Source organism: Sinocyclocheilus anshuiensis, unplaced genomic scaffold, assembly GCF_001515605.1.
Source record: "Sinocyclocheilus anshuiensis isolate Anshui unplaced genomic scaffold, SAMN03320099.WGS_v1.1 scaffold3077, whole genome shotgun sequence".
NCBI lineage: Eukaryota > Metazoa > Chordata > Actinopteri > Cypriniformes > Cyprinidae > Sinocyclocheilus > Sinocyclocheilus anshuiensis.
Genome location: NW_015554865.1, coordinates 6145 through 18369, shown reverse-complemented (window position 1 = coordinate 18369; position 12225 = coordinate 6145). Strand labels below are relative to the sequence as shown.

Sequence of the window (12225 nt, the reverse complement as noted above, 5' to 3'; positions counted from 1 at the left end):
ACTTAATCGACCATCGATAGCTTTAATCGATTGCATCTCTTATCGACAATTAATCGATCATCGATTAATCGTTGACATCCTAATATATATATATATACAGGCACAAATAACGTGATCGGGACATCCCTAGTATTAAATCTAGTGTAGTATGTCATTATTACAGAAGATGAAGCCCATCTGGTCCAGTGTATATTGAAGTTTTCAGACATGAACAGTGTTTTTGTCTGGAGTGGACATTTCACCTATAGCTTGCTAATGACATGAGACAATACTGAATCAATAATGAATAGAAGAGAGATTGTTGAGAGATTGGTTGTTGTATGTATTGTGGCAGTTTGGAAAATGAAAGTTTGGGTGAGTGAGTGGCGCTCTATCGCATCTAAAAATAACATACTAAACCTATTTTGAAAAAGCAACGAGATAAAAACACTTTTGCTAAAGCAAATATGCCATTTTAGCTTGCGTTGACAAGCCATTGAGTTTTTTTTATCGTGACTCGTACCCGAACGCTTCACATCACAAGTGCAATGCTGTTCCAGGAGATTAAGAAGAGCGAGATTAATACAGACAGAAAAAGCACATACAGTTACGTGATGCAAATGTCAAAATGTATTAGTTTACAAATCATGCACGAAGTGTTTAAGAGGTCATATAGTACTGTGAAAGGATAATCTGCCCCGTAATCATAGGAATACATGTTGTTGGTGTTTTACTGCCACTAGTGCTCATTTCAGCTGGAGACTGCAGTGAATTGTGTAGGTGTGTTTTTGAAGTTTTGGCAAGTTTTTCCAATAAGCTTGGTTTGTCCATCAAAGCTTCACATGTAATGTTCCTTATTTACTCAATAAGCAGCGAATCATGAGTTTATTAAGGGAAAACTCTTAATAGTGAGTATGTGTTCCCTAATCTAAAGTGTTAGCAGGAAAACAAACAAAATACATTTCCCAATATATAGACAAAATCAGCTCTACAGGTTGTTTGAACACTATTGAATACAGTTAAACGTTTCATGAAGTTTATTTGTATTAAGTCTACCGCATGTCATTTTTCAGCTGAGTTTGTAACGATACATAATAACGATTTTTGCATACAAAAATCGCCTACAGCATTGTTAAACAGCATCCCGAGAACATGTTCTACATTAATCGAGACACTGGTGGGATACACGTCATGCACAACACGCTCGACAGAGAGGTATGCAAACAGTAATTAATTTAGCTTCAACCACTCAATAGACAGAATAATTTCTAATTTTGTTTTGTAGTTAATTTCAGACTTTTTTTTTTAATCAAATTTATTCTTGATTAAAGATTGAAAATGTCCCATTTCCTGACATTCTAAACATTGATTTCTTCTACGTTTATGGATAATTTTGCCACAGACTTGACTTCATTCATTCATTTATTGCTGCACTGCAAGCATTTATTTTTCCATCAGGAAATGCAAATTAAGTTTTTACAGAAACATAATTGATTTTGCATGGTTAAGTTTTCATTTTTCTGGTTAAGTGTTTATAAGATCACACTTTATTTTAAGGTGCAATTCTCACTATTAACTACGACTTTTATTTCAACAAACCCCTAATCTTCTGCTTATTAATAGTTAGCAAGGTAGTTGTTAAGTTTAGGTATGGCATAGGATTCATGCAGAATAATGCATTAATATGTGCTATATAAGTACTAATAAACAGCCAATATGCTAGTATGCATGCTAGTTAATAGTGAGAACTTGTCCCCAAAACTCAAGTGTGTAGGATCTCTGTCTTCGAACGGATCCACTTACACTATTGAGTCACACATAAAACAATCACATTCCATTGAGACAAACTGAGGAGCACCCTATGCAGCCATCTGCGGTCGTAAAACTCATGCAGGGTCAGTGAAGTGTCTCAGCAGTTCCTGTACCATCTAGCTTATCGTCTCAAGAGACTCAAATAAAATCAGTGCTTAAACCCTAACTCACCAGGGGAAGAGAAACTCCCCCTGTCTGAAAACCCCTCGAGGGTCAGAGGTGCAGTGTAACTGACTGACTTCCAGCTCTACAGGTTGTTTGAACACTATTGAATACAGTTAAACGTTTCATGAAGTTTATTTGTATTAAGTCTACCGCATGTCATTTTTCAGCTGAGTTTGTAACGATACATAATAACGATTTTTGCATACAAAAATCGCCTACAGCATTGTTAAACAGCATCCCGAGAACATGTTCTACATTAATCGAGACACTGGTGGGATACACGTCATGCACAACACGCTCGACAGAGAGGTATGCAAACAGTAATTAATTTAGCTTCAACCACTCAATAGACAGAATAATTTCTAATTTTGTTTTGTAGTTAATTTCAGACTTTTTTTTTTAATCAAATTTATTCTTGATTAAAGATTGAAAATGTCCCATTTCCTGACATTCTAAACATTGATTTCTTCTACGTTTATGGATAATTTTGCCACAGACTTGACTTCATTCATTCATTTATTGCTGCACTGCAAGCATTTATTTTTCCATCAGGAAATGCAAATTAAGTTTTTACAGAAACATAATTGATTTTGCATGGTTAAGTTTTAATTTTTCTGGTTAAGTGTTTATAAGATCACACTTTATTTTAAGGTGCAATTCTCACTATTAACTACGACTTTTATTTCAACAAACCCCTAATCTTCTGCTTATTAATAGTTAGCAAGGTAGTTGTTAAGTTTAGGTATGGCATAGGATTCATGCAGAATAATGCATTAATATGTGCTATATAAGTACTAATAAACAGCCAATATGCTAGTATGCATGCTAGTTAATAGTGAGAACTTGTCCCCAAAACTCAAGTGTGTAGGATCTCTGTCTTCGAACGGATCCACTTACACTAGGTCAACCAGCCTGAGGGCCCTCGCTTCAAACCCGCTGTCAAAGTCATCACCATCTCTGAAGAAAGCACCATCACTATTTTACATAAAGTCATTACCAATTACGCAGCAATAGACAGCGACACGCTACTAATTGCTAATAACGTGAGGTGAGACTACAGAAATTCTACAAACTTACTAAAGGATGTGGTTTTGTTCAGATGTTGAAATAAAACTATTCATTTCTTTCATTTTAGGTATGCAAAAGGACTAGATGTTGACAACTGGCTGATTATAGATGAGAGGACGGCTGATATAAGACTCAATAAAATGCCAGATTATGAGTCCAAGTTTCTGACCAATGGCACATATTACTCTCAGATAATCTGCATCACTAATGGTAAGTGAGCCTGTGGTGATAGGCTACTACATTTTATGATATGCAGTGCTGGGTAGTAATGGAGTACATATAATCTGGATTTTGGAATCAGATTACATAATCCAGATTATATGTAATCACTACATATGTGTAATCCAGATTATGTTATTTACTACAGTTTTCATCATGTAATTTGTAATGAGTAACAGACTTAATCTACCCAGCATTGATGATTTGCATGTAAAAAGGTTGGAATTGGCAACAGATATTATTAAAAGCACTTATAAAAAAAGCAAAAGAGTTTCGAAATGTATAGTTTCATGTGCTGTCATTTCTGTTACAGATGCCCTGACTAAAACTGCAACAGGAACCATTGCCATTCAAGTAAAAGACTTTAATGACCACTGTCCTGTGCTGAGCCGTCAGTCTCGGAGAAATGCAGACTTGAAATAAGCATAACTGACATTCATGCTTGGCTCATATATCTGTTTTGTCCCGTATTCGAAGCTCAAGGATCCATAAAAATATGGTACAGTGAAAAATGGACTTTTGCTACAGAATTGAGCTTGTAAACCGAGATACAGCACTTCATAATCCCTTCATGAGAATGATGCTGTAGATACTGATGCATGATGGAAGTGTCACGCAAGCGTTGCATTTAGGTGCAATAGAAAGCATCAGTAAGTAACTGGCTGTAAAGCCAGGTGAGCTCAGAAATAAGATGAAAAAGGATTCAAATGCAGATGAAACACTTATTTAATAATAATAATAACAGCGACAACAAAATAATTATTTTTTATTATTTTCAGAAAATTTACTGTCAGTAAAGATGCTGCAACTATTGTGTCCGACATGTTTTCTCACTTACAATTTTGTGGTGGCGTTCATATGTTTTCAGTTCATAAATTTGATCTTTTCGACATGACTTGAATGCACCATCAACCCTTTTTTTATTTCATTCATCCAAACAAAGTCATACTGAAAGTTCATTTTTTAAGATATCATCCTCAAATTTGGAACACAACTTGTTTAGGTTTATGCCTTTGACTTTTTTCACAATTTTAGAGTAAAACATGCTTTGGAAAATATATTTTTCATGTAAATTTGAAAATAGTATTTTTGTGCATTTTTCATAACATGTTAAAGGGGTCATGCTGCTGCTTCTGTGTGAGTGCAAACACTGAAGCTCTCTTTCTGTCAGTATGTGCTGTTTGTCAAAATAAAAATGCTTGCATTAAAAAGTAAAATGGTTGTTCTTAAAAATGCATTTTCAAATACTTTAAAGTAGTGTTACTGGCTAATTTTCTCAACTAATCGTTAAGGAAATTAATTTTCTGTTATGTTTATTATCAATTACTTTATTATTGAGTATTATTATTATTTATTTATTTTTTGCTGATTTACTCATATGGTAACTAAATATATATAGACAGAGACAGAGAGAGAGAGAAATTTTCTGATATGTTTATTATCAATTACTTTATTATTGAGTATTATTATTATTTATTTATTTTTTGCTGATTTACTCATATGGTAACTAAATATATATAGACAGAGACAGAGCGAGAGAGAGAGAGTTATGAAGACTGTATAAATAGAAAAAAATTGTAAAAAAAAAAAAAAGAATGTATTTTCTACCAATATATTTTTGGCCATTTTGTATATTTTTGAAAATATATTCTTTAAAAGCATTTAAAATGTATTTTGCTCTCCATATATTTCCAATCTAAGAAAATACATTTCACATTTGAAGAAAAAAACTATTTGTTGTCTATAACATGTGTGAGCATAAAACTGTCACAACACAGAAGAAGACCTCGATGAGACAGACAGGTAAGTTAAATGTCTTTATTAACAGCTTGGTGCAGAGTGAGGTGATGTGGAATCAACAGGTGAGTCAATCAAAGTCAATGTGATAAACTGGACTTTGCTCAGGTGGATAACAGTTCTTTGGATCTCTTTCCAGGAAAAAAGGAGGAGAACAGCTGATGCTGACTGCAGACAGGCGAGTACTGGTAACTATCCAGGTAGGTGAGACTGGTAAGGAGTAGCGTAGTGAACTCAAGACCAGACAAAATGCAACTGAAGTGATGGTGTATTAGAGCTAGTCTTGATTAGGTGTGATTGGGTCTGACGAGGCTGGAGTATCCCTGACAGGACCCCTCCTCCACGGGCGGCTCCCGACGCCCGCTGCCGATGTCGAGGACGGCTGCGGCCCCTGGGTGCAGGACAATCGGGATGGAGGGTATGGAAATGAATTAGGAATGACGAGTCCAGGATATTGTCTCTAGGCACCCATGACCTTTCCTTGGGGCCGAATCCCTCCCAGTCGATGAGATATTCTAGGCGGCCACCTTGATGCCGGGAGTCCAGTATGGTGTTGACTCGGTAGATAGTTTCCTCCTCATCGATCTCGGGAGGAGGAGGTACGTCCGTTTCGTCAGACCCTGAGGGAGAAGGAGACAGAGGATTAGTGCAAGGCTTGAGCAGGGATACGTGGAAGGTAGGTGCTATACGGTAGAGAGATGGAAGATCAAGCCTGTAGGTGACATTGTTGATCTGCCTCCTGATGGTGAACGGGCCAATATAGCGGGGACTCAGCTTGCGGCAAGGCAGTCGGAGACGGATGTCCCGTGTGGACAGCCAAACCTTATTTCCAGGTTGGTATTGCGGAGTACGTAGGCGACGAACGTATGCTTGGATCTGGTGTCTTCGAACTGCCTGCTGGAGATGGACATGCACCGAGTCACATACCCTCTTGCTCTCTCTGAACCAGTGATCGACCGCTGGAACCTCAGATGGCTCTCTGGTCCATGGGAAAAGGGGAGGTTGAAAGCTGAGTACACACTGGAAGGGTGTGAGGCCAGTAGTGTTCTGCCGGAGGGAGTTTTGTGCATACTCGGCCCAGGGAAGGTAATGGCTCCAGCAGTTCTGGTTGTTATGGCAGTAGCTGCGAAGATATCTCCCGATCTCCTGGATCTTTCGCTCAGTCTGGCCATTAGATTGCGGGTGGTATCCGGAGGTCAGGCTTATGGAGACTCCTAAGAGTTGGAAGAAGGCCCCCAGACCCAGGAGATGAATTGGGGCCCACAATCGGAGACGATATCTTCAGGAATACTGAAGTTGCGAAACACATGGTGGAATAGCTGTTTTGCGGTCTACATGGAGGTGGGTAATCCTCTGAGAGGGAGAAGTTTGCACGCCTTAGAGAATCTGTCGACGACAGCAAGGATACAGGTGTAAGATTCCGATTCAGGGAGGTCGGTGACAAAGTCGACTCCGATGTGGGACCAGGGCCGGCGTGGTATGGGAAGCTATACCAGTTTTCCTTGTGGCAGATGATGGGGAGACTTGGTGATGGCACAGCAGGTTCTGACTGAGTGGCTTGGCAGATTTCCTTGTCCAGTGTTCTGCTCAGCCGGGGAAAGCTTGCGGGAGAAGTATGCATAGGAATGGAGGACTGGAGGCTCTCCGAAACGTTGTGATAGCACCGCTCCTACTCCTACTGTGGACGCGTCGACCTCAATGACAAACAGCCACTGAGGGTCCGGGTGGACGAGGGTAGGAGTGGTGCAAAAGGCTTCCTTTAGCTGTTCAAAACTCTTGAGGGCTTCAGGTGTCCAGGACAGAGACTTGGGCTTGTTACAGAGCATGGAGGTTAGAGAAGCTGTGATGAGACTGAAATGATGAATGAAGCAGCGGTAGAAGTTGGAGAATCCCAGAAAGCGATGAAGTTCCTTAAAGGTCTTGGGTTGAGGCCAGTTCCGAATGGCTTGCACCTTGTTGTCATCCATCTGGATGCCCTGGGGACTGATAACATAGCCGAGGAACTTGGTGGTGGTGCGTTGTAACTTGCACTTCTCCAGCTTGAGGTAAAGGTGGTATTTCCTCAGCTTCTGAAGGACCTGCTCCACGTGATGCCAATGTTAGGCCAGTTTCCAGGAGTATATGAGGATGTCATCGATTTACACAATCACAAAGCGATGGAGAAACTCCTGGAACACCTTGTTCATAAATCCTTGGAAGACAGAAGGTGAGTTGGATAATCCATACGGCATAACGAGGTATTCATAGTGTCCGGTGGGAGTGATGAAGGCAGGTCCAGCTTGGAGAAGATGCGAGCTCCACGTAGTTCCTCCAGCGGAAGGGGATACAGGTATTTAACTGTTTGAGAATTAAGGGAACAGTAATCGATACAAGGCCGCAAGCCTCTGTCCTTTTTGCCCACAAAGAAGAAGCTGGACGCAGCCAGAGGTAAAGGTGGTATTTCCTCAGCTTCTGAAGGACCTGCTCCACGTGATGCCAATGTTAGGCCAGTTTCCAGGAGTATATGAGGATGTCATCGATGTACACAATCACAAAGCGATGGAGAAACTCCTGGAACACCTTGTTCATAAATCCTTGGAAGACAGAAGGTGAGTTGGATAATCCATACGGCATAACGAGGTATTCATAGTGTCCGGTGGGAGTGATGAAGGCAGGTCCAGCTTGGAGAAGATGCGAGCTCCACGTAGTTCCTCCAGCGGAAGGGGATACAGGTATTTAACTGTTTGAGAATTAAGGGAACAGTAATCGATACAAGGCCGCAAGCCTCTGTCCTTTTTGCCCACAAAGAAGAAGCTGGACGCAGCCAGTGAGGTCGAGGGACGGATGAAGCCTTGTTGGAGAGCCTCCTCAATGTACTCCTCCATAGCTCTTTGCTCCGGGATGGACAATGGGTAAACTCTACCCTTGGGGAGTTGAGCTCCAGGCAGCAGATCGATGGCATAGTCCCATGGCCGGTGAGGTGGTAGTTTCGTGGCGGCCCGCTTACTGAATACATCCTGGTACGCCCGGTATTCTGGAGGGATGGTAGGAACCTCCTTCGGTTCAGTACTCTCAATATTGGTGGCAAAGACTGGAAGGAGATGAGATTGTGGTGAAGAAATTTTGGTCAGGCCGTTCTGAAGACAGTACTCACTCCAGTGGAGAACTTCGTTATTATTACAGTTAATGATGGGAGAATGAAGGGCCAGCCACGGGCGTCCCAGAATGACCTCCATGGTGGAATCCTCCAGCACCAGAAAGGAGAGGAGCTCCTCATGACGGCACCCAATGCAGAGCGTAATGTTGGGAGAGCATAAACAAATCTTGCCACGGCCCAGTGGTTTTCCCTGGATGGTGAGGATATTCAAGACTTAAGCATTTTTCTGAGATTTGAGCCGTAGCCGTTGTAGTGGGGTCAGCGAGATGAAGTTTCCAGAGGAGCCAGAGTCTATGAGAGCATGCGCTGAAAGGGATTGGTGAGATTAAATGAATGATACACTCATGCAAGTCAGGGTTGCTATTTGAGGACTGAGCTGGATGGTACTCACCGCTGGGCATGCTGGTCGGACCTGGTAGGAATTAATCAAGTGTCCGTTAGCTCCACAGTACAGACAGAGTCTGGAAGTCATCCTCCGGTTGCGCTCCACACGGGTGAGATGATATGAGTCAACTTGCATAGGTTCTGGTGCTGGAGGCGGTGAGGCGGTTGAGGTCAGTGAAGAGAGTGGCAGGACATCCTTGCAGGCATATAAATGCTGAGAGATCTTGATGACTTTCTGAATGAAGCTTTCCAGGCCAACCGTGTGATCATAAATCACCATATGTAATCGAATGTCTGTGTTGAGCCCTTGACGAAACACGGTTAGTAAGGCCACCTCATTCCAGCCACTAGTCACCGCTAGGGTGCCAAATTTCACAGCATACTCACTCACAGATGCCTTGCCCTGGTTGATGTGGAAGAGCTTATCATGGAAGGAGATCTCCGTGGCGGAGTGACCGAACACCTCTTTGAAATGTGATGTAAAGGCTGCTAGAGTGTGAATAGCGGGGCTGTTGGAATTCCACATGGATTGTGCCCACTGAAGAGCGCGTCCTACTAGATGGGAGATCATAAACGCGATCTTGGAGCGATCGTTGGTGAAGGCCTGAGGCTGCATCTCGAAGTAGAGTGATTGGGTCTGATGAGGCTGGAGTATCCCTGACAATAACACATTTGAAGAATTTTATTTAAAAAATGTATTAACAGTAATGAACCATTATAAATCTAGTTTTGATCTGTAGTAGGCTATTTTATCCAAATTTGCATTTTCGCCAAAATGTATTCTGCTGTAAGATTAAAAATGTATTTTCTTGCCCTTGAAATGCATTTTGAAATGTATTCTGGTATATGAAGGTTGAAACTAAATATTTTTTCCATTTAAAAAAAAATAATAATTTAACTTCATTGTTTACAACATATATTTAAAATATATTTTGCCCAGAGAAATATATATATAGTATAATCTTCATTAAGCAGATATTGCTTTGAGTAATAAGCTCAAAATACTGATTACATCTGGTCCTCCATGTAAAGATCCTGGATTATGAAATCTCAATCTAAGTATACATATGCATACAGTTTACATATTACAAGTAAAACATGTTAGTATATTTGAATTTTTTGTTAGCTGTTGACTGCTGTTGTTGCATGGCTCTATATGAATGGATTGTGTGCGGTTGTGGAAGATGTTTACAGATGCAGTGCTCAGAGAACTCTGAGGACTGATGTTGACTGTGTTTGCAGTGGTGCTGCTTCTGCTGCTCTTCTGTCTTTGTGGAGGTGCAGCAGTTGCGGGAGATTTCAAGACCATGCCGTTTGATGCTAGAGAGCATCTTATCGCATATAACACTGAAGGACAGGGGGAGGACAATGTATGTGACACTACAGTACAAGGCAGAATTTTAACAGAGACTGATTTTTGAAGTTCAGAATCAGATATTATATGACGTCACATCTTCCAGAGGCCTTTTCTTTCTTCTTTCAGAATTGCCTATTGTGTTCTTAGAGTGTTCTTGAAGAGCAACAGTCTAGAAGCTAATGTTTAGAGGCTAAAGTGCCTAAACCTTTGAATTTTTAATAGCTGGTCATTATGAAATTTGGTGGATACCTAGAATGTGTACATTAGTCTGTGTACCAAATTTTGTGATAATCGGACACGTTAGCACTATAAAAAGCTAATTTAAAGTTCTTTTGAATTGTACAGGGAAGAATAGAAATTAATTTTTCCTCTGAATAATTCAGTTCCCTCAAATCAAATGGTAATTTCCATTTATGCAAAAACATGATTGCCATCCTTTTTCTGATCTACGTGTATTTTGGTGTGCATCATCTAGAAATGCCTATGACAAGACATTTCTAAGGAATTTGGATGCATTTAACTCTTTAGCAGATTTTTTGTTTGTTTGTTTTTGGATGTGGCCCATAATGACTAATTAGCCTGTATCCTGTCAGTACAACATCAAAACAACACAAGCATTCTGAAGACACATGCAAAATATCAAACATTTCCAATGTTACTGAACATTTCTAAACTTTTTAACTGTTAGTTTTTATTTAACAGACAGAATCAGCAGTAGTGCTGGGCGGTATGACCAAAAATTTATATCACGGTATTTTTCAAAATTATACCGGTTTCACGGTACAAGACGGTATTTTTTTTCATGCATGACCGGGTGTTAACCATATTTTCTACTGATTGAGAGAGTAAACACTGCAGTATATTGACTTAGAATGCCTGAGGACTGATGTTGACTGTGTTTGCAGTGGTGCCGCTTCTGCTGCTCTTCTGTCTTTGTGGAGGTGCAGGAGTTGCGGGAGATTTCAAGACCATGCCGTTTGATGCTAGAGAGCATCTTATCGCATATAACACTGAAGGACAGGGGGAGGACAATGTATGTGACACTACAGTACAAGGCAGAATTTTAACAGAGACTGATTTTTGAAGTTCAGAATCAGATATTATATGACGTCACATCTTCCAGAGGCCTTTTCTTTCTTCTTTCAGAATTGCCTATTGTGTTCTTAGAGTGTTCTTGAAGAGCAACAGTCTAGAAGCTAATGTTTAGAGGCTAAAGTGCCTAAACCTTTGAATTTTTAATAGCTGGTCATTATGAAATTTGGTGGATACCTAGAATGTGTACATTAGTCTGTGTACCAAATTTTGTGATAATCGGACACGTTAGCACTATAAAAAGCTAATTTAAAGTTCTTTTGAATTGTACAGGGAAGAATAGAAATTAATTTTTCCTCTGAATAATTCAGTTCCCTCAAATCAAATGGTAATTTCCATTTATGCAAAAACATGATTGCCATCCTTTTTCTGATCTACGTGTATTTTGGTGTGCATCATCTAGAAATGCCTATGACAAGACATTTCTAAGGAATTTGGATGCATTTAACTCTTTAGCAGATTTTTTGTTTGTTTGTTTTTGGATGTGGCCCATAATGACTAATTAGCCTGTATCCTGTCAGTACAACATCAAAACAACACAAGCATTCTGAAGACACATGCAAAATATCAAACATTTCCAATGTTACTGAACATTTCTAAACTTTTTAACTGTTAGTTTTTATTTAACAGACAGAATCAGCAGTAGTGCTGGGCGGTATGACCAAAAATTTATATCACGGTATTTTTCAAAATTATACCGGTTTCACGGTACAAGACGGTATTTTTTTTCATGCATGACCGGGTGTTAACCATATTTTCTACTGATTGAGAGAGTAAACACTGCAGTATATTGACTTAGAATGCCCTATTTTACTATCATGATGAGTGAATATTGTAAAAAAATACCACACTAAATAGTGACTAAACATGACCCCTTTTAATACGTTAACCAGGAGTCACTCTCATTTATAATCGCGGCATCATCTGATTAAATCAACATGCATCTACACTAAAGAGCAGCTATGCGGTTGTTTTGGCTATATTACTTTTTTGTCTCATGCAGCGCACTGCCTGCGTCTGAGTAACAAACTAAAAAAAACAACAAACAAAAAAGTGCATGTGATATTAACAGACAAACTACACTCATATTTATAATTCCAAACAATCAGTAAGCGACAGGTGCTAGGAAACGCTGTTTTGTACTCATTTATTGACGAGTCGGCTGCGGTGCACTGCTTCTCTGCCGCTCACTGCACAGAACAGACGCCGAGAGAGG

General features: G+C 40.0%; 1 protein-coding gene across 1 annotated transcript; it reads left to right on the top strand.

Annotated features, from left to right (window-relative positions):
- Positions 1 to 2202: 2202 nt before the first annotated feature.
- On the top strand, positions 2203 to 3666 carry LOC107671544 (desmoglein-2-like). Its single transcript, XM_016464461.1, has 4 exons — positions 2203 to 2265; positions 2859 to 3004; positions 3092 to 3234; positions 3557 to 3666. Exons 1-4 carry the CDS (start codon positions 2203 to 2205, stop codon positions 3664 to 3666), a joined length of 462 nt encoding a protein of 153 aa, XP_016319947.1.
- Positions 3667 to 12225: the final 8559 nt, after the last annotated feature.

What these genes read in the sequence shown, in the direction of transcription:
- LOC107671544 (XM_016464461.1), top strand. Translation starts at nt 2,203, where the DNA reads ATGTTCTACATTAATCGAGACACTGGTGGGATACACGTCATGCACAAC. An exon ending in ACAACACGCTCGACAGAGAG is followed by an intron (nt 2,266 to 2,858) that starts GTATGCAAACAG and finishes CACTTACACTAG; the next exon opens with GTCAACCAGCCTGAGGGCCC. An exon ending in GATAATCTGCATCACTAATG is followed by an intron (nt 3,235 to 3,556) that starts GTAAGTGAGCCT and finishes TTTCTGTTACAG; the next exon opens with ATGCCCTGACTAAAACTGCA.